This window comes from Eurosta solidaginis, chromosome 2 (genome assembly GCF_040869045.1).
Source record: "Eurosta solidaginis isolate ZX-2024a chromosome 2, ASM4086904v1, whole genome shotgun sequence".
Taxonomy (NCBI): Eukaryota; Metazoa; Arthropoda; class Insecta; order Diptera; family Tephritidae; genus Eurosta; species Eurosta solidaginis.
In genome coordinates this window covers 291,674,658-291,701,015 of record NC_090320.1, presented here as the reverse complement: position 1 = coordinate 291,701,015, position 26,358 = coordinate 291,674,658, and the positions used below count along the sequence as shown (strand labels likewise).

The window sequence follows — 26,358 nt, the reverse complement described above, 5'->3', positions numbered from 1 at the left end:
TCATGGCAGAAATACACCCGGAGCGCTTGCCAAACACTGCCGAGGAGCGCCCCGCTTAGAAAAATTTTCTTCTAATTGAAAAACTTTATTTCTAAAATTTCGATGTTGCTTTGCGCGGGGTGTGAACCTGGGGCATACGGTGTGGTAGGCGGAGCACGCTAGCATCACACCACAGTGGCCGCCAGGGAAGGAATAAGGATAAGGGAAAATTACCATGTAGGAAAATGATCCTATGGTAACCCTGGAATGTGTTTGTATGACATGGGTATCAAATGAAAGGTATTAAAGAGTATTTTAAAAGGGAGTGGGCTATAGTTCTATAGGTGGACGCCATTTCGGGATATCGCCATAAAGGTGGACCAGGGGTGACTCTAGAATGTGTTTGTACGATATGAGTATAAAAATAAGGGTTTTAAAAGGGAGTGGCCATTAGTTGTATATGTGAAGGCGTTTTCGAGATATCGACCAAAATGTGGACCAGGGATACCCAGAACATCATCTGTAGGGTACCGCTAATTTACTTATATATGTAATACCACGAACAGTATTCCTGCCAAGATTTCTAGGGCTTTTTAATTCGCTCTGCAGAACTTTTTCATTTTCTTCTACTTAATATGGGTAGGTGTCACACCCATTTAACAAAGTTTTTTCTAAAGTTATATTTTGCGCCAAATAAACCAATCCAATTACCATGTTTCATCCCTTTTTTCATATTTGGTATAGAATTATGGCATTTTTTTCATTTTTCGTAATTTTCGATATCGAAAAAGTGGGCGTATTCGGCCATGTTTTATACCAAGATAAAGTGAGTTTATATAAGGGCACGTACCCAAACTACGTGACCCATTTTCTACAGCTTTTTATCCCCCTCCCTCCCCTCGTGACCATCGGTAGTATATTTTAAGACCCCCCCCCCCCGCCCCCTCCCTGTATTTGATTTATATTTGTTTTTATTAATTCGGCACCCGCCGCGTTACGCGAAGCTTGCGTGCATACATATAATTACAAGTTAATAATATTACGAAGAAAAAATGTATTTAAAAACATATTCGAACAACAACTTAATTTATGACTCCTTTTTTATTTTTATTTCTTTTCATCTAATTCAACTTTATAAAGAATACGCTTCCAGCATCAAGCCACTGGGATACATCGTAGATTATCGGAGCAGTAGCATCAGGAGTCTCCTCAGACGTGATTATTTTTTCCTCGTCGACAGCCTCGATGTCTATCCACTCCGCGCTTTGCTCCATGATACATACGATCTCTTTTGGTCTCCTGGAGAGGACATGCAGAGGTCGCACGCGAGACCTTCTCTAGAGAATATTGACTACGTGACAAAGCCCGAATCCCTCCCCTCCCCCCTGTGACCAGGTGTAATACCTAAAGAAACCCCCCTAAAGGGGTCACGTAATTTGGGTACGTTCCTTAAGTACTGAACTAAGTTTAGTAAAGATATATTGGTTTTTGCTCAAGTTATCGTGTTAACGGCCGAGCGGAAGGACAGACGGTCGACTTTGTATAAAAACTGGGCGTGGCTTCAACCGATTTCGCCCATTTTCACAGAAAACAGTTATCGTCAAAGAATCTATTTACCTACCAAATTTCACAAGGATTGGTAAATTTTTGTTCGACTTATGGCATTAAAAGTATTCTAGACAAATTAACTGAAAAAGGGCGGAGCCACGCCCATTTTGAAATTTTATTTTGTTTTTGTATTTTGTTGCACCATATCATTACTGGAGTTGAATGTTGACATAATTTACTTATATACTGTAAAGATTTTAAATTTTTTGTTAAAATTTGACTTTAAAAATTTTTTTTTTTTAAGTGGACGTGTTCGTTGTCCGATTTCGCAAATTTTTTTTTTTTACACATATAGTAATAGGAGTAACGTTCCTGCCAAATTTCATCATGATATCTTCAACGACTGCCAAATTACAGCTTGCAAAACTTTTAAATTACCTTCTTTTAAAAGTGGGCGTTGCCACGCCCATTGTCCAAAATTTTACTAATTTTCTATTCTGCGTCATAAGGTCAACCCACCTACCAAGTTTCATCGCTCTATCCGTCTTTGGTAATGAATTATCGCACTTTTTCGGTTTTTCGAAATTTTCGATATCGAAAAAGTGGGCGTGGTTATAGTCCGATTTCGTTCATTTTAAATAGCGATCTGATATGAGTGCCCAGGAACCTACATACCAAGTTTCATCAAGATACCTCAAAATTTACTCAAGTTATCGTTTTAACGGACAGACGGACGGAAGGCCATGGCTAAATGAATTTCTTTTTTCGTCCAGATCATTTTGATATATAGAACTCTATATCTATATTGATTAGTTTATGCCGTTACGGATTACCGTTATGCGAACAAAATTAATATACTCTGTGAGCTCTGCTCAGCTGAGTGTAAAAATAGTCAAATGTCAAAAATATTTGACGAAGTATGTATATTTCTTGTTTTTCGTTAGATTTTTGGAATATACATAGCTTACACACTTACGCTAGTACTGGAACCTTATTGTGGGTGTGAGAAACGCGAAATATAAGAAAAAATACAAAAATAACACAGGAAAAATTCAAGAAAATAATTAATGAGATTCATGATGCAGTACTTGGCGTATTTTCGGATGAAAGGTTTAAGAAAAACATTGAATAAACCTGAAAGCCTCGGTAAACAACTTTTTTATGATACACCCCAAATGTATGCTATTTAAAATTTTAAAAAGGTTTTATTTATCAGAATTACACTTACCAGTCCGGTTGTATTAGATAATTAATATCATCATATGCATTCAATAATTTTGTGCTATTAGCCGTAATGCCATAAAGCCGGCGTACCAATGATTCTGCTTCTTCTACTCCAACATTTGGTTTTATATTCATTCCTGGCTGCAGTAAATCACTTGAGTTGGCATCACTGATATTCTCATCATTTGCCTTTACAGCTGATGGCTCTTGACTATTCTTCATGGGAATTATGCATTTATTTACTGAATCGTATTCATGATTTAAAGTGTACGATTTTTTTCTCAGACTAGTTAATTCTACGTTATTCCAATTCTCCATGTTATTCACGCTTTTTATTAGTTTTTAATTTAATAATATTGTAAAATTTGAATATTTTTTTGTTTGTATAAGTGTTAAGAAATATGAATGTATGCACTTGTGTAGCTAAAGGTAAAAGAAAATGAAACGTTCAATTTATGTACATACATATATTGACAAACAAATAAATATTAGGAAAAATACAAGTAAATTTGTAATAATCTTTATTACGAAAATGTAAAGCACTTGCGAAGAAACACTTCTCTGCTCACCGGAATAGTAGCGAATGCTATCCACATACAAGTAAATGGCTCCAAGTTAGGTTGTACATATATATGTATTTAAGCAAGGCCGTACATAAGGAGGAGTTTTGGGGTGCTACAAACCAGTTGTCACTTATAGCGCGGTATCCAGAACACAAGAAAACCTTATTTTCCGTTTTTAAACCAAACTTGAAATTTTATTATTTGAAAATATGGATTTTCCTTTTTTATTATTCATTTACTTCATAAAATTTCTTCCGAGGTGCGTGCCGCTACCAGACCTAATTTAGACCTACAAGCTTTTCCTGAGCATTTTCTTAAACCCTTGAAGAAATGGCCAAGAAATCCTTTCACGTTTCAATGTGTACATTTCATTTTCATTTATTGATAAGTCACAGTACAATGAGATCTATGATCTCTTATAGTACAACAGTATATGGAAGAGCAAAAATACAGATAATTCTTAAATCTAGGTATGGTCATAACATAATAAGAAAAATACAGGTATAGAAAATAAAGCACGAAGTCAATAATCACAGATAACATATCGTAACGAATATTAGCAGCACTAAGGGATACTATCATCTCTAAGCCGATGCAAAGCAGTGACTTGTTGCACATCAATAATTCAATCATTATGTCTACACATATGTACGCACACGCAGCGGAGAAGCAACGCACAAACACATACATACATCTTATCTGAGATACTCACAAAAGAAGGCAATAATTTACTCACGTATATACATACGCGCATATGAGAAGCTATAAACGTAGTTTGAGAAGCTATGAACGTAGCTGATAACTAACTAGTAAGTTCTGGAGATGGAAGCGCCTAGAAATATGTGAACGAGGAAACCGCACAGCATAAAAGCAGCAACAGTAGAGGCGCGATGATCAGTTTGATTTAAGCTATCAATCAGTTTGATTTAAGCAAGCTATCAATCAGTTGCGAAGTATACAAGTTTATTGTGAAGTACTTTAATAAAGGCCATTTTGCATTATTGAATATTGGAGTTATTTATTCAACAGTTTAGTGATTCGAACTTGGCAGAAGGTTGCAAATAAAAGGGAATTGCAGTAAATTCGTTATAATTGGTGTCAGAAGAGGAATTGTTGGACAAATTCCGAAGTCTTCGAATACAACTTGGACATGGCAAAGTTGAGTGAATTGACGATCCAGCAACTGAAGGAGTTGGAAGTCCGTGGATTGGATACTTTTGGCGATAAATCCCAGCTACAGAGACGACTAAGTGTAGCTATGGTATTTGAAGGAATCAATGCTGAGGAGTATGTCTTTCATTATGATAGCGACAAAACAACAACAAAAATGGAAGAAAAAAACGAAACACCGCAGACAGTGATGAGCACAATATCTGCACAAACATCGACAATGGCATCTCAGCTGGAGTTACAGGAGGCACGCATTTCAGAAATGGCGTGGCAAATGTCATCTCAATTGGAAGAACAGAAGACATATATGTCATCTCAACTGGAAGCGCAAGAGGCACGTATATCGGGAATGTCGACAAAAATTTCGGAACAGGTATCATCGCAGCTCTTGGCGAAACTGGACGAGCAGGATGTAAAAATTTTACAACTCGAGGACAAAATTGATGCCGAGATAGAAGCGTTGAAAGGTCTTATGCAACAGTTACAACTAAATCGCCCAGCTGTTCCAGCGAGCAATCCGAAGCTAAAAACTCAATCTTTTGACGGCTCTGTTCCTTTCGAGGTATTCAATCTTCAATTTGAGAAGACGTCAGCAGTGAACAACTGGAATGCTGAAGATAAAGTTGCTGCACTGTTCCAGACATTGAAAGGGCCTGCAGCTGAAATCTTATAGACAATTCCAGAGTACGAACGGAACAACTATGAAACATTGATGAGCGCTCTAGAGAGACGTTGCGGAAGCGAGCATAGGAAACAGATATATCAAATTGAGTTGCAAAATCGTTAACAAAAGCGAATGAGACTTTGCAGGAGTTTGCGTCGGATGTTGAAAGATTGGCTCATCTCGCAAATGCAGACGCACCCGTGGAATACACCGAGAAGGTTAAAATTCAGAGCTTTATAAATGGAATACGGGATGCCGAAACGAAACGAGCTACATATGCGAACCCAAAGCCAACATTTGCTGAAACGGTATCCCATGCACTGACTCAGGAAACAGCGTAACTTTTGAGTAAGCCCGCATACAAAGCTTATCGCGTGGAAGAGGAAAGGCCAGATTGGGTAGACACAATTTTGGAAGCACTGAAGGGATTACAACAAAAAATGCCGGAGTTATGAAGTGTTCCAAGTGCGGTAACCCAAGTCACATTGCACGTCATTGCAGCACCGGTCATGGTAGTTCCAACTTGGCTGGTCGTAAACGCAAAGCTGGAGGAGATAAGCAAGAGCGAGTCAAATGTAAAGATCGAGAACTTGCCCCAGCTATTGAATGCCGCGTGATACCTATCTCGCAAACTGGAAGGAAATCGAGCATTCTTACCGTCAAAGGAAATGTGGATGGCAAGAAGCATGTACTGACAGTAGATACGGGCGCATCTTATTCTTTTATCCGATCCGATTTGGTCAACAGGAGAGTAAAGCCATTACCTGGAGCAAGATTGCGTACGATTACTGGCGAGTATAACCAAGTCCAGGGAGAAGTGGTATGTGAAGTCTTAATTGGGGAGGTCGTGGTTCTACACAAATTCATTGTGGAGGAGATCGCTGATAAAGTCATATTGGGAGTGCACTTCTTGGTTGACCATTAAATCAAGATCGATATGCAGAGAAGGGTGATGCGTTATAAGAATCAGGATGTGCCACTTAACTTCAGTTTGGGAGAAAGGGTTCAGCAGTAAACGATTGCTGGTGGAGAAGACTCCACAAAGACCACGGAAGTCAAAGGCAAAGGTTGATGGATCCAATGGGCCAAATAAAACGTAATCAAAAGTACCTGTGAGAGAAACACTGGCATTGACAAAAACAAATGGACGCACAAAACCGAAGGAACGAATTTTCCAGAAAGAATGCAAGGGTGGTTTCCAGCCAGCGCGCACTACTGTTGTGAAACGTCAAGACGATACTGATGATACAAAGTCAATCCGTCAAGATCAAGCTCTGCGAAGTAGTTCTTCATTGGCCAAAGAACAGAGTGTGAGGTAACGGCCCAGGATAATGAGTAGTAAAATGAAAGACTGGCATGAAGAACTTTAATTCGGAAGGTGAGGGAACGGCCCAGGGTAATGAGTAGTAAAATGAAACACTGGCATGAAAGAACTTTAATTCGGAAGGTTTCTTGGAGGGAGATTTAGTACTGCTATACAACCCTCAACGTGTTCCATCCAAATATCGGTGCAGTTGGGAAGGCCCATACAGAGTTGTGAAGAGGATCAGTGATGTCATCTACAGCATACAAACAATTGGGAAACCACGAAATAGAAGGGTGGTTCATTTGGAGAGGCTCGCAGCGTTTAGATCGAGAGATTTGTCTGATCGGGACGATCAGACGTAGGTGGAGGGCAGTGTAACGAATATTAGCAGCACTAAGGGATACTATCGTCTCTAAGCCGATGCTAAGCAGTGACTTGTTGCACATCAATAATTCAATCATTATGTCTACACATATATACGTAACCGCAGCGGAGAAGCAACGCACAAACACATGCATACATCTTATCTGAGATGCTCACAAAAGAAGGCAATAATTTACTCACGTATATACGCGCATATGGGAAGCTCTAAACGTAGTTTGAGAAGCTATGAACGTAGCTGATAACTAACTAGTAAGTTCTGGAGATGGAAGCGCCTAGAAATATGTGAACGATGAAACGCACAGTATAAAAGCAGCAACAGTAGAGGCGGGATGATCAGTTTCATTTGAGCTATCAATCAGTTTGATTTAAGCAAGCTATCAATCAGTTGCGAAGTATAAGTGTTTATTGTGAAGAACTTTAATAAAGGCCATTTTGCATTATTGAACAGTGGAGTTATTTATTCAACAGTTTAGTTATTCGAACTTAGCAGAAGGTTGCAAATAAAAGGGAATTGCAGTAAATTCGTTATAATATTATTTAGATAGCGAAACTTGTGAACAATTCATTGGTGAGACCGATATTAGAATATGGATCGATAATTTGGAACCCGCGTTATCAAGTACATGTGGATAGACTAGAATCAATTCAAAAACAGTTTTTACTTTTCGCCTTAAGAAATCTTCAATGGGACTCTCCGTATAATCTTCCTCCTTACACTAATCGGTTAAAACTAATAAATCTTTTCACCCTTGCAAGTCGTAGAGAAATGCTAGGTGTACTATTTATGGCTAGACTTTTGAATGGATCGATTTCAAGCCCAATTTTTTTGAACGAAGTAAACTTGAATGTTCCATGCCGAGTTTTAAGGCATTATAAACCTATAATTCTTAAACAATGCAGAAGCAATTTCCAACTACACGAACCTTTTCTATGTTTGTGTGAAGATTATAACTCTCACTCGAGAATAATTGATGTTTCGAACTTGCTCTTTGCCATAAAAAGAAACGGTTCTATATTCTCTTAATAATTAAAAAATTATATTTATACTTTTAATCTATTGTACTTTGTGAATCTATATTTATCAGCTGATGAGTTTCTGTGTAGCTGAGCGGTTTTAGATCTCGGCGCTTAAGAAGCCACTGCCTCTCAACGACTGGGTAACAAAAAAAAGTAGAAATTATAAAGAAAACATTAATAAGATTTAGGATACAAAAAAAAAAAAAAAACAACTTGAGCGTATTTCACCGGTAGTAAGCATATAAAACTGCCTTAAAGTTGCTTTTAGTAAAATTACTGCGAATGGACATTGGTATCGAGTTCCAAGTACCTACGAATGGCATTGACAAAGAATAGCCGCGAGGAGGTGACGTATGTAGATATAGCTTGGTACAATCATATCATGAGTCCGAGATGACCTGGGAAAAATTAGCTTATAAAGATACCTAGGTTCCTTACATACAAAAAGTGAGAAAAATACAATTTCTGGCCTTCAGATAGTCAGCTATTTCACACCCTAGTAATCGTGTTCTCCAATTCGAAATATGGTCAAATTTGTCTAACCCGAAAACATAGCGCGAAACGTGGTTGGAAGCTACATCGATCTTATGGGCAGAACGCGAGCTCAGCTTGCTGTATACCAGTTCGGAGTAGCATATAACCGGCAAAATTAGCTGTATTGCAAGTTTTTTCTCTGGAGAGGGATAAACGCCGCTAACATTCGAAGGTTCCTTAATATATTGTACACTTTGCATGTCAAGCTACTGTTGATGATGAAACCAAGATTGGTCACTTTTGGCACCAGTTTTAGGACGTTACAAGCAATATATAAAGGGGGAATATTTGAGAAAGCTATAGCTTTTTTAGATATCGGGAGGATGTAAGAGTTATCAGTATTAAGGTACAAATAATTTCTCGTGGCCCAAGCCGAAATGGATGCTTAGTCATTATTGAACTTTTCAAAAAGATGGCTGGTATCCTCATACATTCCAGATAGATATAATTGAATGTCATCAGCGTAAGTGTGCATATTGCCATGCTGACAGATATAGAAGATGTCATTTATGAAAAGACTAAACAATAACGGACCTGCAAAACACATTTTAACTAAAGTTTTTTAAAGAAAATGAATAATAAACAGGAAAATACATTAGGATAATTCTTTCAGTCTAGGAAACATGGTAAATTCAGAAAATATTCCACTTTTTCTAGACCAAATAAATAATACTCAGAGAACGCACCACTTACACACTAATAGCCTTTCCATCTGATCCTGCAATTATCGCCAAAAGTAAATTTAAGATGTACATATGTGGAGGTCCACACCAAAACGCATCATTTACATATTTTGAAAAAAATTTAACTTTTAACCTGAATTTAAAAAATGCAGCAAAGCCTTCGTTACAAGCACTTGAAACCATCATGTAGGAAAATGTTTCAATAGTATCCAATTAAAGTATAGATTAAAACCTGATTACTAAGGTATTAATGACCCAACAACCAAAGTCGCTAATCTGAATGTTATATAAATTTTGCAACAATTTTATATCTAAACGGTTTTATTTAGCTTGACTTGACAGGCCAGCCGGCCGCACGGCCGTTGTGAACGAATTTTGTAATTAAAATTTCAGTAACTTCCCGATAAGCTACAAGCTTGAAACTTGGAATATAGTTCAGAACCCGATGACAATGCAATAATAAGAAAAAACCACCGATAGGTGGCGCATGGATCGAAATATTTCAAAAAATCGTATTTGTGGTCCGATTTGGCTCATATTTGGAACACATAATACATACATGAATAGAAAAAAAATCTCCGCTAGGTGGTGCAGGGATCGAGATATTAAAAAAATTATATTTGTGGTCCGATTTGTCTCATTTTTGGAACACATAATACATACATGAATAGAAAACAACCTGTGAAAAAAATCGCCGCTAGGTGGCGCAATGATTGATATATTCAAAAAAATCGTATTTGTGGTCTGATTTGGCTCATATTGGGAACAAATATTATTACATACAGTCCGGTAGAAGTGACATCAAAATACTTTGGAGTTCCAGGAGGGACAAGCATACGTGGCGCAGAGTCGAGTAAAGTCTTTGGAAGGATTATGTATTGAGGACTTAGATTGTAACAAATTGTCAGGAAAGAGTCCTTGTAATAATGAGTAACTAAATGAACTAAATATAATGAGAAATAATAGGCAATTAAATAAAGACTAAAAACTTGAAAATAAAATAATTAAGAAAACAAAATTTTAAGCTAAACGGTTTTATTGAAAACAATACTTACATTAAGTAATAATAATACTAAAAGCTAGAAAATAATTAGGTAGGTCCTAGGTACTAGTCGTCACACTCCTCATCTATCTAGGGCGTTGATCAGACAAATAAAAGCGTTGGGGGCATCATAAACTTATTAAGGTTCAGTTGGTCTTACTTATGACTATCAATAGAAATATGACGCGTCCAACGCTTTTATTTAATTGTCTGATCAACGCCCTAGATTGATGAGGAGTGTGATGACTAGTATTGTTTTCAATAAAACCGTTTAACTAAAAATGTTTTTTTTAAATATTTTATTCCTTATTTGTATGGATAATCATATCATAACGGCACATTTACATACTGTTCGCATCAAAAGGTAACTTAACATTTTAAATAGGCTATAATGGCTAAAGGGACATAATAATTTAAAATACAAGTAACCCCTTCGTTTAATGCTTATTAGGCAAACTTACTCCACATCTAAAAAACCAACACTCGTTATCAATGGTAAAATAAAGTGTATTTTGGTATGGACCTCCACATATATACTATGCATATACAAAACTGCCGCGCACAGAAAATGGCTGTTTTTTAATTGAAATTTTAGTCTCAACATTCTTGTCACATTTAAAAATTTTCTAATCAAATATATCTCCATGGGTTTGAGCATGGTTTAATTATTATAGGTTGCCCATGTAGCACTGTGTCACCTTGTATTTTGCATATTCTAAACTCCCAAGTCGTTCCTTAAAATAAAAAGTGTTATTATTTTCAAACTCCTTTCAGAATATCGAACGAAATTTTGAAATAGTACTGAGTCTCACCTTTCAAAAAAAAGGTACAATTTCTTAGTTTTGACAGCTCCTTTAAATAACATTAAAAAGTAAAAAATGTTGCTGGAAATTTTCGGTAAGCTACAAATAAAAAAGCAAATTTTTAGCATTGGCTTTGGTTTTGTTGTTATTTGAATTGTTTGTATTTCGTTTTTTTTGGATTTTATTTTATGTACCTCACTTGTTCAACTTTTGTTGTTAAAGTTATCTATCCTTGCCTCGCATTACTTTTACTCGTGCCCCCAATCATTCTTACTTTGCTGAGACAGTTTTGATCTATAGGAAAGATTCTATACACAAGCCGACATACATATGAACAAGCAAACAAATGTATAGGTATTCGATATTTACATAGCACAATGGGCCAAGAAACTAGAGGCGCTGGTCAAACGTGAATTGCAGAAATAATTGATATTAGTGTTGCGAATTTTCTTAACATTTAGTTGCTGATGTGTTTATTATTTTTTTAATAGATCAGTTTTATTAGATCAATCACGCTTACGAAAATGTTAAAAAATTTTTAAAACTTGTTCTATGCCCCTCGCATATATTTCGGTTTTTTTATAGTACTCACGAAGACAGTCATCCCGATATTGCATTGCAAGTAAATTTTTTTAAAGTTTAATTTCATAGACGGCGTCGCGATGTTTAGAATAACAGTACAATTTTAAGGATGATCGAAATTCAAATTCCAACGCGGCTTCAACAATTTGGATGACATATATGTATGTATGTACCATAATATTTTAGCTACTGAGTTGCCATTTATTTGAAAACTTTTAAAATTTAAGCTGGATATGATATTGAGCTTGAATAAAATATTTTTAAACAGGGTTTCTTCCTGACCTGAATTACATTCTCTATTACGCATATATATTTTTTATTTCCGCAATTAAAAAATAAATGAATGTAAAGCGCGATAACCTCCGAAAAGATTTTAGACCCAGCTTCTCTTCTAATTTGCGTCATGCTCCTTTTAATTTTTCCTACAAATCGGCGGGACAGGGCCTACTTGTTTCATGTCGACTTCGAAAGGCAGACGAGTTTTCACTGAGAGCTTTTCATGGCAGAAATACACTCGGAGTGCTTGCCAAACACTGCTGAGGGGCGACTCCTTAGAAAAATTTTCTTCAAATCGAAAAATCTTGTTTCTAAAATTTTGGAGGCTGCTTTTCCCTGGGCGTGAACCCAGGATCTAACTTATACTACATGTACACTGGCCCCAAATGCCTCATTTGCATATCGTTCAAAATTCTCTACAATACTCGACTGCCATGACACCAATCCATAGCAAGAAACTGCACGGGCGTAATTGACTAAACAAAAGTACGATGAAAGAAGGAAAAATGTGAAAAGTAAAAATTATTATAAATTATTATATAAATTACTAGCAGACCTGGCAGACGTTGTTCTGCCCTAAATTTGGCCTATCTGCATTTTTTAATAAGCTTTTACTCTGCCCTCCCCCACCCCTCTTCTCTTTTTCCTGATCCTTTTATTCACTCCTCCTTCCGTCTTTTTCGCTTCATCTATCTCCATATTCGTCTCATTCTATTTCTTTCTCAGTATCCTTCTACTTCTCTCTTTTATCTTCTCTCACCTTCTTCTCATTCTTCTTTATCCCTTATTGCCTGTCCCAGAGGGTGGTATGTATTTTGTTCCAGTCCCAGTCCAGTCCCACTCCGAGTCTCAGTCCCGGTCCTAGTTGTAATCCCAGTCCCAGTTCGTCTCTGGTTAACTTCCCAGAAAAAAGGATCGTAAATACTAATATAGGCAAATTTATATACCAAATTTACAAATTTTGAAATTTTTCTAAAAAAAATCATAACTCAAGAATGGCTAAACCGATTTGGGATTTCAAAATCAACTAACCATCAACTCTCCTTCCTGTATCTTTCCTAAAAATTTCATGGCAATCTTTCTATCCGTTCTCGAGTTATGGAGTGACAATCAAAATGTACACTTCTTTTTATATATATAGATTATATTATTATATAAATTGGCTTTAAAAAAACAAGTGGAAACTGCTATTTATAACTCTGGTATGGCAATAAGATAACCATATGTCATTTCACCATTATGTTCTTTCGGGGTTTCTTTTGGCGAGGATATGTCAAAAGCTTGTGTGTCGACTGATGATTGGAATATCACCCTTTATTGGCTACCGTTTTGAAAACGTACTACCTCAGCAAACTTTTCAAAATCGCCTCACGTCAGAATTGGATAAAAGAAGTCCTACCTCAATATGAATTCAAAACATTTCGAGATGAAATAGTGCGTTTATAAAACAACCTGTGAGACAGGGCGCTCTTCAAACAAATACTGAGGTGGGTCGTTTTTGGAATAATTTCTTCAAACACATTTTGAGATAGAGCGTTTTACATCAGCAGTCATGTTAGGCAAATGTAAAAGTCAAAGATATTTAATCTTAAAACAAAAATAGTAAATTTAAAATAAGCGTACTTTATGATTATTAGATATAAAATTTTAGGAAATATTCAGAAAATTTGTTTCTACCTAAGTCCTTTTTATTAGATTCTACTTTTTATACCCAGCTGTAGTTATACACAGGGTATTATAACTTTGATTGAATAACGGTTGGTTGTACAGGTATAAAGAAATCGAGATAGATATAGACTTCCATATATCAAAATCATCAGTATCGAAAAAAAATTTGATTGAGCCATGTCCGTCCGTCTGTCCGTTAACACCATAACTTGAGTAAATATTGAGATATCTTCACCAAATTTGGTACCCGAGGTTATTTGGACCCAGAATAGATTGGCATTGAAAATGAGCGAAATCGGAAGATAACCACGCCCACTTTATATATATATATTTTGGAAAACACAAAAAATCTGATTATTTAGTAAATAATACACCTAGAATGTTGAAATTTGACGTGTGGGCTGATATTGACACATTTGATAAAAATTTTTAAAACGGGCATGGCACCACCCACTTGTGATAAAATCAATTTTATAACTATTATTAACAATTGTTTTTGGTTTTATCGTCCTATTGATAAATGATTCAAGGTTCGATTCGAGCTCAAGGCCAGAACAATAATTTTTTTGTAATGATAATTATTGTTATTTTTTAATTTTTCTAAATTTGAAAAATTGTATTTTGTTTTTGGAATAGTAAGTAGAACATTTTTTTTTATGGCAGTTGTCTGAAAAATTTTCTACTTACTATTCCAAAAAATACAATTTTGCCAATTTAGAAAAATTAAAAAATAACAATAATTATCATTAGAAAAAATTATTGTTCTGGCCTTGAGCTCAAATCGAACCTTGAATCAAATATTATCTATATATATAAAAATCAAATTCTATGTGTGTGTGTGTGTGTATGTGTGTTCGCTATGGAAACGTAATTCCCACACTTCAATCATCACCAAAGTTTGGCTATAGGTTCCTTCGATAAACACGAATGTTTTAGGCTAAAATGATTTCGATATATATAAAATGGGCGTGGCACCTCCCATAGAAATAGAATATATTATACTGCTTACCTCTGGATGTAGTAATGATAGGATAATGAAAATTGGTAAGGAGCTATATGACGTTGTCCTAACACCTCCAGTAAAATGTGGAATGGGAAAAAAAGGGGCGTGGAAACTTCCCTACAAATGGGATTTTTTAGAGCTATGGCTGTCGTACAAACTTAGGTTATTTTAACACCCAAAATTTGACTGCATTGTTCAGTTTGGCTGTTATTCCTTTTGAACGTTTAGTAATCTGCAGCCGTTAAAAAATGTGTTAGCTTCAGTCTATCATGTACATCTTCTATAAAAATCAAATTCTGTGTGTGTGTTCCCTATGGAAACGTATTTCCCACACTTCAATCATCACCAAATTTTGGCTATAGGTTCCTTCGATCAAGATTTTTCATAATTCAGAATTAAGAATTTTAAATTTAAATTTTTTTTGGCTATGCGAACAAGCAATCTTAGCTCCCAAAAATTATCATGCTAACAAAATCAATGATCGCATTCAAAACGAAATTCCTGGTGAAGTGACGAAATATAAATCTATCGACACAGTTACAGATGAAGATCAAATTATGAATTACCCAATTGAATTTCTAAACTCTTTAGAACCGCCAATCATGCTTCTTCGGAATTTAGACCCACCAAAATTGTGCAATGGAACCAGACTTTGCGTTAAGAAATTAATGCCGAATGTAATGGAAGCAACGAAGGACAATCGCTTACTGTTGCAGGATTAAATTTAGAGAGCCTATGCTTTTCCCATGGCCAGCTATATGTTGCTTGCTCTAGAGTTGGAACGCCAAAAAACTTGTTTATCTTTGCACCGAACGAAAAAACCAAAAATATTTTGTACCCACTTGCATTACAATAAGATGCAATAATAAAATGTTTTAAACGAAAATTTCACCAAATATGCGTACATAATTCAATTCACTTTACAGAACAATAATTATCAACAAACAAAACAGAAAAAATAACGCAACATTCATTCGATCTCGGTAGTTACAACGTACGCCGGGTAAAGCTAGTTAATCATAAATCAAAAATAGTTAAACCTATCGCAACAAAATTCGGCAGAGAGGTTGCCTTTACTATAAGGAATGCTTTGATGAAAAATTAACGAAATCGGTTAAGGTCCACGCCCACTTTTATATAAAAGATTTTTAAAAATAATAAAGAAATAAATAAAATAAGCTATATCTTTGCAAAAAAGAGCTTTATATAAATGGTATTTCATTTCCCAAATGGATTTATAACAATAAATAGGAAAAACCTCACATTTTAAAAAATGGGCGTGGCACCGCCCCTTTCATGACTATGTTTCGGGAGCCATAACTCGAAAAAAATTAGTTCAGAATTGAACCATATGTATATGTATTATTGCGCAGCCTTGTAACACTATTAAGCACACAAAACAAACAACAACAGCATTTCAAGTGTACAGCTGGGTATGTAATGTTCGGTTTCACCCGAACTTAGACTTCCTTACTTGTTTTATTTAATTTCGATATCGAATTCGCTTTCAGCGATATCTAACTCTAATCATATGTGCAAGAAATACAGAACAATTAGCGGTGAATGTCAGTTTCAGGGTGTTCAATTATTTTTAACCAAACTATGTTTAGGCGGCCCATAGTACATTGACTGTCTGATATCAATGATATTAAGAGAGTAAAACTCAAATAAAATAACATTGCTATATTAATTTTGTTTTTTTTAAAGATATTTAACACACACAGATACACATAAATGCACAAGTCTACTTATGCTCATTAGGGTGGACCAAAACTGAACGGCTAGGTTGGGGGCTTGCGCAAAACTTATATCAACCCATGCTTAAAAAATACTTCATTTGCTTAAAAAATATTAAACAATTTTGGGAGGGTGCAAAAGCATGGGCGTAGACAGCGAAGCCAGCGTTGCCGTATAAAACATGTTTTTGGCTGAGTCATAAAAAGTTCTCGAACCCTTTCTCTATCAACTAAAAATACTTAGTAAAACAAGCCCAATTCAAGCTAATTCTTCAGTGCTGTAAAAGTTTTCATTTTCTTCGGCTGCCACAGTCGGTTGTCGATGCAAACACTCTATCCATTTAAACTATTTCGGTACAATGTTTTGTCATCCAAGTGGCAATTATGCTTAGACTATCATTTTTTCTATAACATTACCGACGGTGATAATGTCGAATCTTTGCTAGAGCCTTGTCGATCAAACGCATTATAAACAAAGCTTTAGAGTTTTACAGCGTTCCCAACCGATTTTCACCTACACATACACATATTTGGCAGCTCTGGCGACCCCAAGTTCCTCATGAATCTAGCAGCCACCCCGCCTAGAGGCCTACAGGTTCAATGTGGTCATATTAAATCGTTCCCGAGATGGTCGGGGTTTGGTATCGCACCGGATCTATATCCGGAAAATGACCGTCAACATCTTTATCGTTGCAAGAAGAAGAAACGAGTATCTGTTTAGATGTCTCGGGTGCCTAAATGATTATTTTCTTAGACGTTAAATTTCGCAAAAGGTTTGAAAGCCACCTTCCAGCGTAATGTGCTGGGCTCCGCTTAAATACAGCCACTCTGTTATACATATCATAACCTGTATGCCCCTTATCAGAGGCGGAAACTGTTATTCCTTTTATAATATAATTCCTTGCAAAACTATTAATTTTGGACTTTTAATATATTTGGATCAAATTAAAAGTTATTTTCGGATTTTTATTACCTGAGTCTTAAAAATAAAAGTCCGGAAATAAAAGTTAAATCCGGGCTTTTATTTTTTAAGGCTACAATAAAAGTCCGGCTTGATAACAAAGAAACGGCTGATCCGAAATAAACAAATTGTTTTAATTCGGATAAGCTGTTTCTTTGTTATGAAGCCGGACTTTTATTTTGGCCTTAAAAAATAAAAGTCCGGATTTAGCTTTTATTTCCGGACTTTTATTTTTAAAAGTCCGAGTTTAACTAACGGACTCAAAAAATAAAAATACAGATTTTACTTTTATATGTGGACTTTTATGGAAAAAGTTCGGAAAATAAAAAGGATGCATGATTCGACATGATATTGCTATAGGGATACCTGTGAACTCAAACATTTTCACCTAGGACAATTTTTTGATCAGGACTGTTTCGCCTCCGAAAAAAAAAAATTATTATTTTCCGTCCCTCCTCCTTATGCGTTTCGCACTGTTATTGAGCATTTCCAGAATAAACACTTCATCGGCGTTCAATAAATCAGGGCCGAGAATTGAGCCCAATCCCACTCCACATATGATTTTGATAGTCCGCCGCGGCTCTCTGCAGTTTGATATATGAGGTTGAGATCTCTTTTGTCATAAGAGGCAGTAGCTAGCATGGGATTAGGTATCATTGCTTTAAGGCATCTGCCCATCATCCCACCTGTTGAAAGCGTTTTTAAATCTTAGGTTGCAAAGAGTGCCACATTATCTAATATATCTTAAATATTTATATACTATGTACGTAAACCCATTCCACACCCTTGGACAACGCTTGGCTACTCCCATGCATGAAAGTATAATCTTGTTTGTTTACAAAACAGCGACCTTTCTTGGACTTATAAAAATCAAATTTTGCATTGTTGAAATAGCTCGATCGGTATGTAGACAAATATATATGGAGGTACTTCCAATATGCCAAGATAACGCTCTGATGTGACGCTCACGCATTCAAAAAACTGAAAGCGCTCTCAAAAATCATTTGTATAATACAATGAGCCAATTTCATATGTAAATTGAATTAAAAATACGCTAACTAATAAGTCAATAAGTGTGAGATTGCCTCTTATGGATGATAATGGCTGTCTATTAGACCGTATGAGTAATTTTTTTTTCCTAACAACCTAAAAAGTTTCGTCTGGGTGTAAAACATAGGCTCTTCTGGCGATACAACAATCTTAAAAGTGCTGACACTTTAGTGGTGGCATTTGCGTTTAACGTTCTGCTATAGAGTTTTTGGCACAACAGTGATCTGTCATCACTTGCATTAACCTCTAACACTCTATTGCGGCTCTAAGATCTCATTCGAAGCTCAGATAGGGGTTCATGTACTCTATTCATGCTGTTCGTTACTCGTATCGTTGATAATCTGAACACCGCCTCTAGTTGATTGACCAGCGTCTACATTAGAGGTGGTCATCATCTGCCTACAACTTAGAGTGCAGCCGATCCAATTTCCTGATGTTGGATGTATTTCAGTCGAATAGAGAATGCTCATAGGGGAGGCCTTTATGAATCAGCGAAGGAGAGGACGAATCCGATACCCTAATAGCCGATGACGGAAAATACGTTGCGGCACTCGACTATGACGAAGTCAGATTGAAGATATCCTGGCTAAAAAAAACAAGAAGCCAGGTAACAACGGACTACCCGCGGAGGTGTTCAAGCACGTAGGCAAAGCGTCAATCTAATTTCCCTGTGCTGCCACTAGATGTTAAGCAACACCACCAGCTCCGAGCCATTCGAAACCAAACAAGGCTTCAGACAAGGCGAATCTCTTTTGTGCGTTTTGCTTAAGCTAATGCTGGATAAGATAATTCTAGCAGAAGGAATAAACCGGGATGGCACAGTATTTTATAAATGCGTACAATTTCTGGCGTATGGTGATGATATTGATATTATTGGTCTGAACAACACGCCAAGAGTTCTAACTTCTGTGGATTAGATAAAAAGGCAAGAGACAGTGGGTCTTTCGGTAAGAGAGGGCTAGGAAAAGTACTTGTCATCCAAACAAGAATCGGCGCATTCGCGCCATGGCAGCCACGTCACTGTTGATCGATATAATTTAGAGCTTACGATTTCTCGAATTTTTTCGAGAAGAAATTTTTCACGAGTCTCGACTTTTCGCGAGATTCTCGAAATACTCGTAAGGCTCGCGAGTTCTCGAAAATCAATTTGTTCGCTGCAATGATAGTACTACATAGAGCTTATGATTTCTTCTGGAGCACAAACGAAAGTTTTCACAAAACCACAAGTACAAAACAACGGAGTGCATATAATACTGACAAGGTATAGCGACTAAATTAAGTGTCCCGAAGCTCGCGAGATTTACGAGATTCGAGAAGCCGAGGTCTCGATTTCTCAAGTTTTGAAATTCTCGCTTGTGTTCGAGAAGAAATCGTTGGCTGGAATATAAATTCCAGACTATGAAGGAATTCGTCTATTTGGGAACGAGCATTCACAGCGAAAACAAAGTCAGCTTAGAAATTAAAGGGATAAAAACTTTTGATTGCAAAAGTAGTTAAAGTACTACCTTCAACTGAATAGGCAATTGAAATGTAAAGTCCTCTCTCTACGAACAACGATCACACTGCAATTCGCTCATCATTTCTGTCCTGATAAATGACTCGAAATCATTTACGATGCCGAGAGAAATTGTGATGGCTGTTGGAATGCTGGAAAGAAAAGTTCTCGGGAAGATTTATGATCATATCCGTGATTCTGACTGCGGGTATCGAAAGAGGTAAAATGATAAGCTCTATGAGTTTTACGCAGATATAAACATATTGCAGCTAATAAAAGCTCAAGGGCTTCGCTGGCTAGGCCATGTTTTACGAAAGCTGACGTGAATTGAAAATTTTGAATATATAAATTTTGGTTCTGATTGGAACCGGTTAAGGGGTGTTGCACACTGGGAAAAGTTTATACTTAAAATTTTTGAATTCCCGGGGAGAAGTCTTTACTTTGACCCCTGTGCGATACTCCCTTAACCGTCACCAATCCCGGAAAAACTAGTTTATTTTATTGATAGGAAATTTACGATTTTCCATGGAACACTCGCTATATATAACTGATGCTTTCGGGACATTGTTGAAATTACCATGACAACTCTTTGCAGTGCATTTTCTACCGACTTGCCTTTGGTGTACCTAAGCTTGTTATGCAGAAGCTTAAAATTTTTCGTTCATGTTTCAGTTTATGTAGTACACATTTATTCCCCTCTCTTCACTGCCAATTTAATGTTGGTATTGGCCACCAACACTTAAATTACTCGCTCCTTATTGCCAGCTCTTCCGCATCATCTCGTAGTGGGAAATTTGTGTAGAGAAGAGCCTCAAAGAACCCGTCACTTAATTACCAGTCGCCGTTAACTTTGATTGGATAACGGTTGCTTGTACAGGTATAAAGTAATCGGGATAGATATAGACTACCATATATCAAAATCATCAGTATCGAAAAAAAATTTTATTGAGCCATGTCCATCCGTCCGTCCGTCTGTCCGTTAACACGATAACATGAGTAAATATTGAGATATCTTCAAATTCGGTACACGAGCTTATATGGACCCAGAATAGATTGGTATTGAAAATGAGCGAAATCGGATGATAACCACGCCCACTTTTTATATATATAACATTTTGGAAAACACAAAAAACCTGATTATTTAGTAAATAATACACCTAGAATGTTGAAATTTGACGTGTGGACTGATATTGAGACTCTTGATAAAAATTTGAAACATTTTTTAAAATTTTACAAATACTATCAAAAATCGTTAAACCTATCGTAACAAAATTCGGCAGAGAGGTTGCCTTTACTATAAGGAATGCTTTGAAGAAAAATTAACGAATTCGTTTAAGGACCACGCCCACTTTTATATAAAAGATGTTTAAAAGGGTCGTGGACGAAATTAATAAGCTATATCTTTGCAAAAAGGAGCTTTATATCAATGGTATTTCATTTCCAAAGTGGATTTATAACAATAAATAGGAAAAACTTCAAATTTAAAAAATGGGCGTGGCACCGCCCCTTTTATATGACTAAGCAATTTTCTATGTTTCGGGAGCCGTAACTCGAAGAAAAATTAACGGATCGTAATAAAATTGGGTACACAAATTATCCTTGTGGCAGGAATATTTCTCGAAAAAATGGACGAGATCGGTTAAAGACCACGCCCACTTTCATATAAAAAATTTTTAAAAGGGTCGTGGACTAGAATAATAAGCTATAACTTAGCAAAAAATAGTTTTGAATCAATGATATTTCACTTATCAAGTTTTATTGTAAGAGGAAATGGGGACCCTTTTTTAACGGGCGGTGCCACGTGTTATTTAGAAAAGTAATTTATCTGAAATGAAATGTACAATTGAAGCTCACGCTGATGTTCGGTTATACCCGAACTTAGACTCCTTTACTTGGTATAATTAATAATAATAAATCGCTGTTTACACACAAATATTTTTGTTGTTGAAACTCGCTACTTGCTGAAGAGGGAGCGACGAGGAAAGCGGACGGGCTCCGAGTTTCTTGTACTTGGCGACTTGCTTTGTGCTGCCTTTCTCTGTTGTCAAATTATGGTTTTTGAAATTTTGTTTATTGAAGAACTTTTTGTTGATTTTGAACACAAATTTTTGCTGGAAACTGCGACTAATCGAATGTACCTAATTTAAATCTTTTGTTTGACTAAAAACTTTAGGAGTATACATACATATATCGCTCATTTGCTGCAACGTCGTCATAACTCAAAAAACACAATTTTCCAGGAGAGCCATTCAAAGCCATGTCATATGCTGCGCATATAAAGGCATATTTTCATTTTTATAACACGTGCTAAATTTTTAACTGATCGCGAAGATTTTTTTATACAACATAGATCATGGTATTGAGTACGTTCATATGTTATTAACTCAAAAGTCATGTTTTTGAGTTATGGCGTCGGGACGTTGCAGCAAATGAGCGATATGTATGTTTGGAGTAGATATCTTTCTTCTCTTAAATTTTTGAAAGTTCGTCCTTTCCGTTACCCTAGAGTGGAAAAAATGTCCACATGAATATTATTATAGTAAAGTGAGTTAAGGTCAGTTTGCATTCGTGTTATTGGCTCATACTGAGCATAATTGCGCCTACAATATTCGATATGAAAGAGATCAGATTGACATAAAGATCTACATGGAACATTAAGCTTTATGAGTTCTAGCAAAGGAGGGCAATCAATATTCCCATTGAGTAGGCCATAGATGAACAATAGTCTAGAAATTGTCCTTCTAACCTCAAGAGTTTGCATATCAATCAATCTACAGCGCGAAACATGTGACAGAATAGGCAAGTCAAACCTTAATTGGAACAAAGCAAAGTGCGGGAACCTTTTTTGAACACGTTCAAGTCCATTCGAATGGATAGCGTAGAAGGGATTCCAAACTATGGCTGCATACTCCAGTTTGGACTTAACAAAAGCATAATAAAGTATTTTTTTCGTGTAGGGATCCTTAAACTTACGACTGTTCCGTTTTATAAAGGCAAGAGCGGCATAAAAAAATAAAAATAAATGTAAGGCGCGATAACCTCCGAAGAGATCTAAGGCCGAGCTTCTCTTCCAATTTGCGTCGTGCTCCTCTTGATTTTCCCTACAAATTGGCCGGACGGGACCTACATGTTTTATGCCGACTCCGAACGGCATCTGCAAAGCAGATGAGTTTTCACTGAGAGCTTTTCATGGCAGAAATACACCCGGAGTGCTTGCCAAACACTGCCGAGGGGCGACCCCGCTTAGAAAAATTTTCTTCTAATTGAAAAATCTTATTTCTAAAATTTTGATGTTGCTTTGCCCGGGAGTTGAACCCAGGGCATACGGTGTGATAGGCGGAGCACGCTACCCATCACACCACGGTGGCCGCCAAGAGCGGCATAAGCCTTAGGTATAATAAAGTTAAGATGCTCTGTAAAAGAGAAATTGCAATCGAACACAACACCAAGATCCTTAATTTTGGTAAAAGAATTTAAAGCAAAATTCGAAATGAAATACGAGGATTGAAGGGGCGTTCGCATTTTGAGGTAAGTAACGAAGCAACATTTGTCAACGTTTAGAACTAGCTTATTTCGTCTACACCAGTCATCGAGACAGTTAAGCTCATGTTGAATAATTTCAATATCACTGTAACTTTTTACTATCATGAATATCTTCAAGTCTCAGCATAGAAAATATGATGACAGAACTTAAAAAATACACAAAAAAAAAGGAACTGGCATCATTAATAAATATTAAAAATAATAAAGGTCCCAGCAACTACCCTGAGGTACCCCCGAAGTAGCATCGTCAACAACAACATAATTAACTCTATTGGCAAGATAAGATGTGGTCCAATCGAGAAACTGATTATGCATACCCAGCGAGGATAACTTACTCAGTAGCAAATTATGACTAACTCTATCAAATGCTTTTGATATATCAGTGTAGATAGCATCCGCCTCCTGACTTAATAAACGACGAAATGCAATAATTCGAAAATACCAAGAGGTTACTAACTGTTGACCTACCAGGTACAAAACCATGTTGCGAGACAGAAATATACGGTTTAAACGCAAAAGCGAGTTTATTACTTACAATACTCTCAAATACTTTAGTAAAATTAGATAGCTTGGAAATCGGGCGATAGTTTGATATATCAAATTTATCACCCGCTTTGAATATGGGGGTGACAAATGCTACCTACCAATCATCTAAAAATATGCCTAACTTCAGTGAGAGATTGATTAATAAGCCTAACGGCTCGCAAATCGAATATATGCATTGCTTAAGTACGAATGCGGACAGTCTATGCACGTCAACAAGCTTTGAATTTTTTAATCCAATTATAGACTTAGAAATGTCTGCTTCAGAAATTGTCAGAGAGCCAAAATCTAAAGAGTTTGACAAGTGAATACATCCTAAATTATCATCGGAAGAGTTAGCATCAAAATTTGAATTGAAAAAATCAGCAAAAAAGTGTGCTGCCTCTAGTGAAGAATTGGAGGTTAATCCATTATAAAACATCGCAGCCGGAATATACGATTTATTTAAACAATTGAAATATATTATGATAATTATTTCGCAAATTCTTGCCTTTTCGTGGGGTATTTGTGTTTATTTTTCCGACTGTATTTAAATTAGTAATTAATTCTCTTTCTAAAAATCACAGTTACACAAGGTGCCTACACCGCATGGATAAATGCGAGACAGTTAATTTTTAAGAAAAATAAACATGAGATGTTTATTTTTTAACAAAACAAAAAAATGGCAAAAACCGCAAAACGAGTTTTTCAATATTTAAGTTTTTACCATAGCGGAACGATACAAGGTGGCAGCATGGTGACATACCTACAAACATAAATAAAAATTTCATGTACTTTGTTTTTGTAAATTCGATGGACCAATGTCAAAATCGTACTGCACCGTATTTTGATGTATCAAATCAAATAAAAAAAGCTAAAAATCAGCTGTCCCATGCTGCCACCTTGTATCGTTGCGCCATGGTTTTTACCAATACCCGATTTTTCTCATATCGGCCTATAGTGCGACGGGTGGTAGAGGTAGCGTGCGGGCGTAACTAACCGAGACATAAATTTTTCAAATTGACCCCATAGCGCGCCGTAGGCAATGCATCGAGTCCGGGGAATCGCAAATCCCATTCCGAAATCCCGGGATTATAATTATAAAAATGCCGGGATTCCTGGATTTTCTTGGGATATATTCCCGCTGTTAAGGCTTGTTGCCATGGTTCCCAAATACATCTTAACAGTTACGTGCCTTGCAAGATACGAACGGCACGATCCTTTCCTTGTTGATCGCAAGTACTTCGGTTTTCCTTCGTTCTTTTCTTAACGCACGGAGAAGTCTTTCCCAACCCTCACGGAGTTATGGAGCATGGAAAAACGCATGTTAAACTATATATTTAAATAAATTTATTCTCACTTTTAAAAATTTTAAAAATAACTAATTAGAAAATTTTCATTTTGAAATAAGATTAAAAGTAATATAACATAAAAATAATTTACAAAATTAAAGTATATTTTACAAAGTAGATAACCCTACAGAAGCAACAAATTTTTGCGCGGTCGACAGCAACGTAGATGTTGACAAACAAAAATATGATCCCTCACCATTCTTTTTTTTTTTCTAGTCGATAGTATGTATATTTACATGTTCTGAAGCTAACGTACCTCACTGCTTGATCACATCGGTAGGTCGAAGATTGCTCCCAGGGAGCGGATATGACATCCCATTGAGGGTTATGAGAGCAGCTTCTCGGCGGCAAACCAGAGTTGTCTTTTCTGATTGTCAAGCTTATTGAATACAAAAAATTTGCATACTTATTTCCACTTTTACACTAAATAAATAGACTGCCATTCAAAATATCAAATCGTTCAAAATATAATCAGCAAACAGCTGGCCCGGATTACGTGTAATCATTGTTTACTATATAGTTTGGCAGCTTAAATCATTGTAAATTTTACCAAGTAGCGCAACTAACAGCTGATCGGTGAAAATTCGAACATTCACACGCACAGTTCTCGACTCAGTTTCAAAAAAAAACTTTAGATTATTTAACTCAAATTTTAAAGTGAGATAATCCTTACGAATTTATGTATATAGAATATATAAGGCGTTTTTGTTGTTATTAAAACAATAGTTTTATTTATATTAAAGCTTTTATCATTTTTGTTTAAAACATTGAAAAAACTCCGAACACCATTCCTTCATTATATGACATTCGACTGCCTAGTCCACTGCCTTCCACTCTATTCGCAACATAACCTCTGTTTAAGCTGCCAAACTATATAGTAAACAATGGCTTAAATAGAGCTTATGTTGCGAATAGAGTGGAAGGTAGTGGACTAGGCAGTCGAATGTCATGTAATGAAGGAATTGATGTTCGGAGTTTTTTCAAAATTTTCCCCGAAATCCTGAATCACAAAAGGGAGTGCAGTTAAGTACGAAAATGAAAAAATGTAGTTAGGTTTTGTTCCTTTTTTAGCAGGAGATTTTCATTTTAAAAATGTATATATATAAACTAATGTTCCTTCTATTACTCATTTTATCTATGGAGCTTCACATGCACTTTATAAAAACGTGCCTGTTAATTTTACGAACTTATTCCTCAATGACAATAAATTAAACACGTATTAATGTAAGCATTAATCATATTTCTTACTTCTT

The 26,358-nt window shown here is 36.2% G+C and overlaps 1 protein-coding gene and 1 long non-coding RNA gene across 3 annotated transcripts in view; both read right to left on the bottom strand.

The window, feature by feature from the left end:
- The window catches only part of LOC137241200 (hydroxylysine kinase), a 94,252-nt gene extending 68,636 nt beyond the window's left edge, over nucleotides 1-25,616 (bottom strand). Inside the window, exons 1-2 of one of the 2 annotated variants that reach the window (XM_067768535.1) lie at nucleotides 25,362-25,616; nucleotides 2,756-3,174 (exon numbers count right to left, since the gene is read on the bottom strand). In XM_067768535.1, coding sequence (XP_067624636.1) covers nucleotides 2,756-3,069 — 314 coding nt within the window. In that variant the 5' untranslated portion in view covers nucleotides 3,070-3,174; nucleotides 25,362-25,616. Of the gene's footprint in view, nucleotides 1-2,755; nucleotides 3,175-3,279; nucleotides 3,341-25,361 lie in introns of those variants that run through there. The other variant, XM_067768534.1, reaches the window with a different exon arrangement.
- On the bottom strand, nucleotides 10,527-11,179 carry LOC137242856 (uncharacterized). Its single transcript, XR_010950390.1, has 3 exons — nucleotides 11,112-11,179; nucleotides 10,927-11,016; nucleotides 10,527-10,848 (listed from the first exon to the last, which is right to left on the bottom strand). It is a non-coding gene; the product is annotated as an uncharacterized lncRNA (long non-coding RNA).
- Nucleotides 25,617-26,358: the final 742 nt, after the last annotated feature.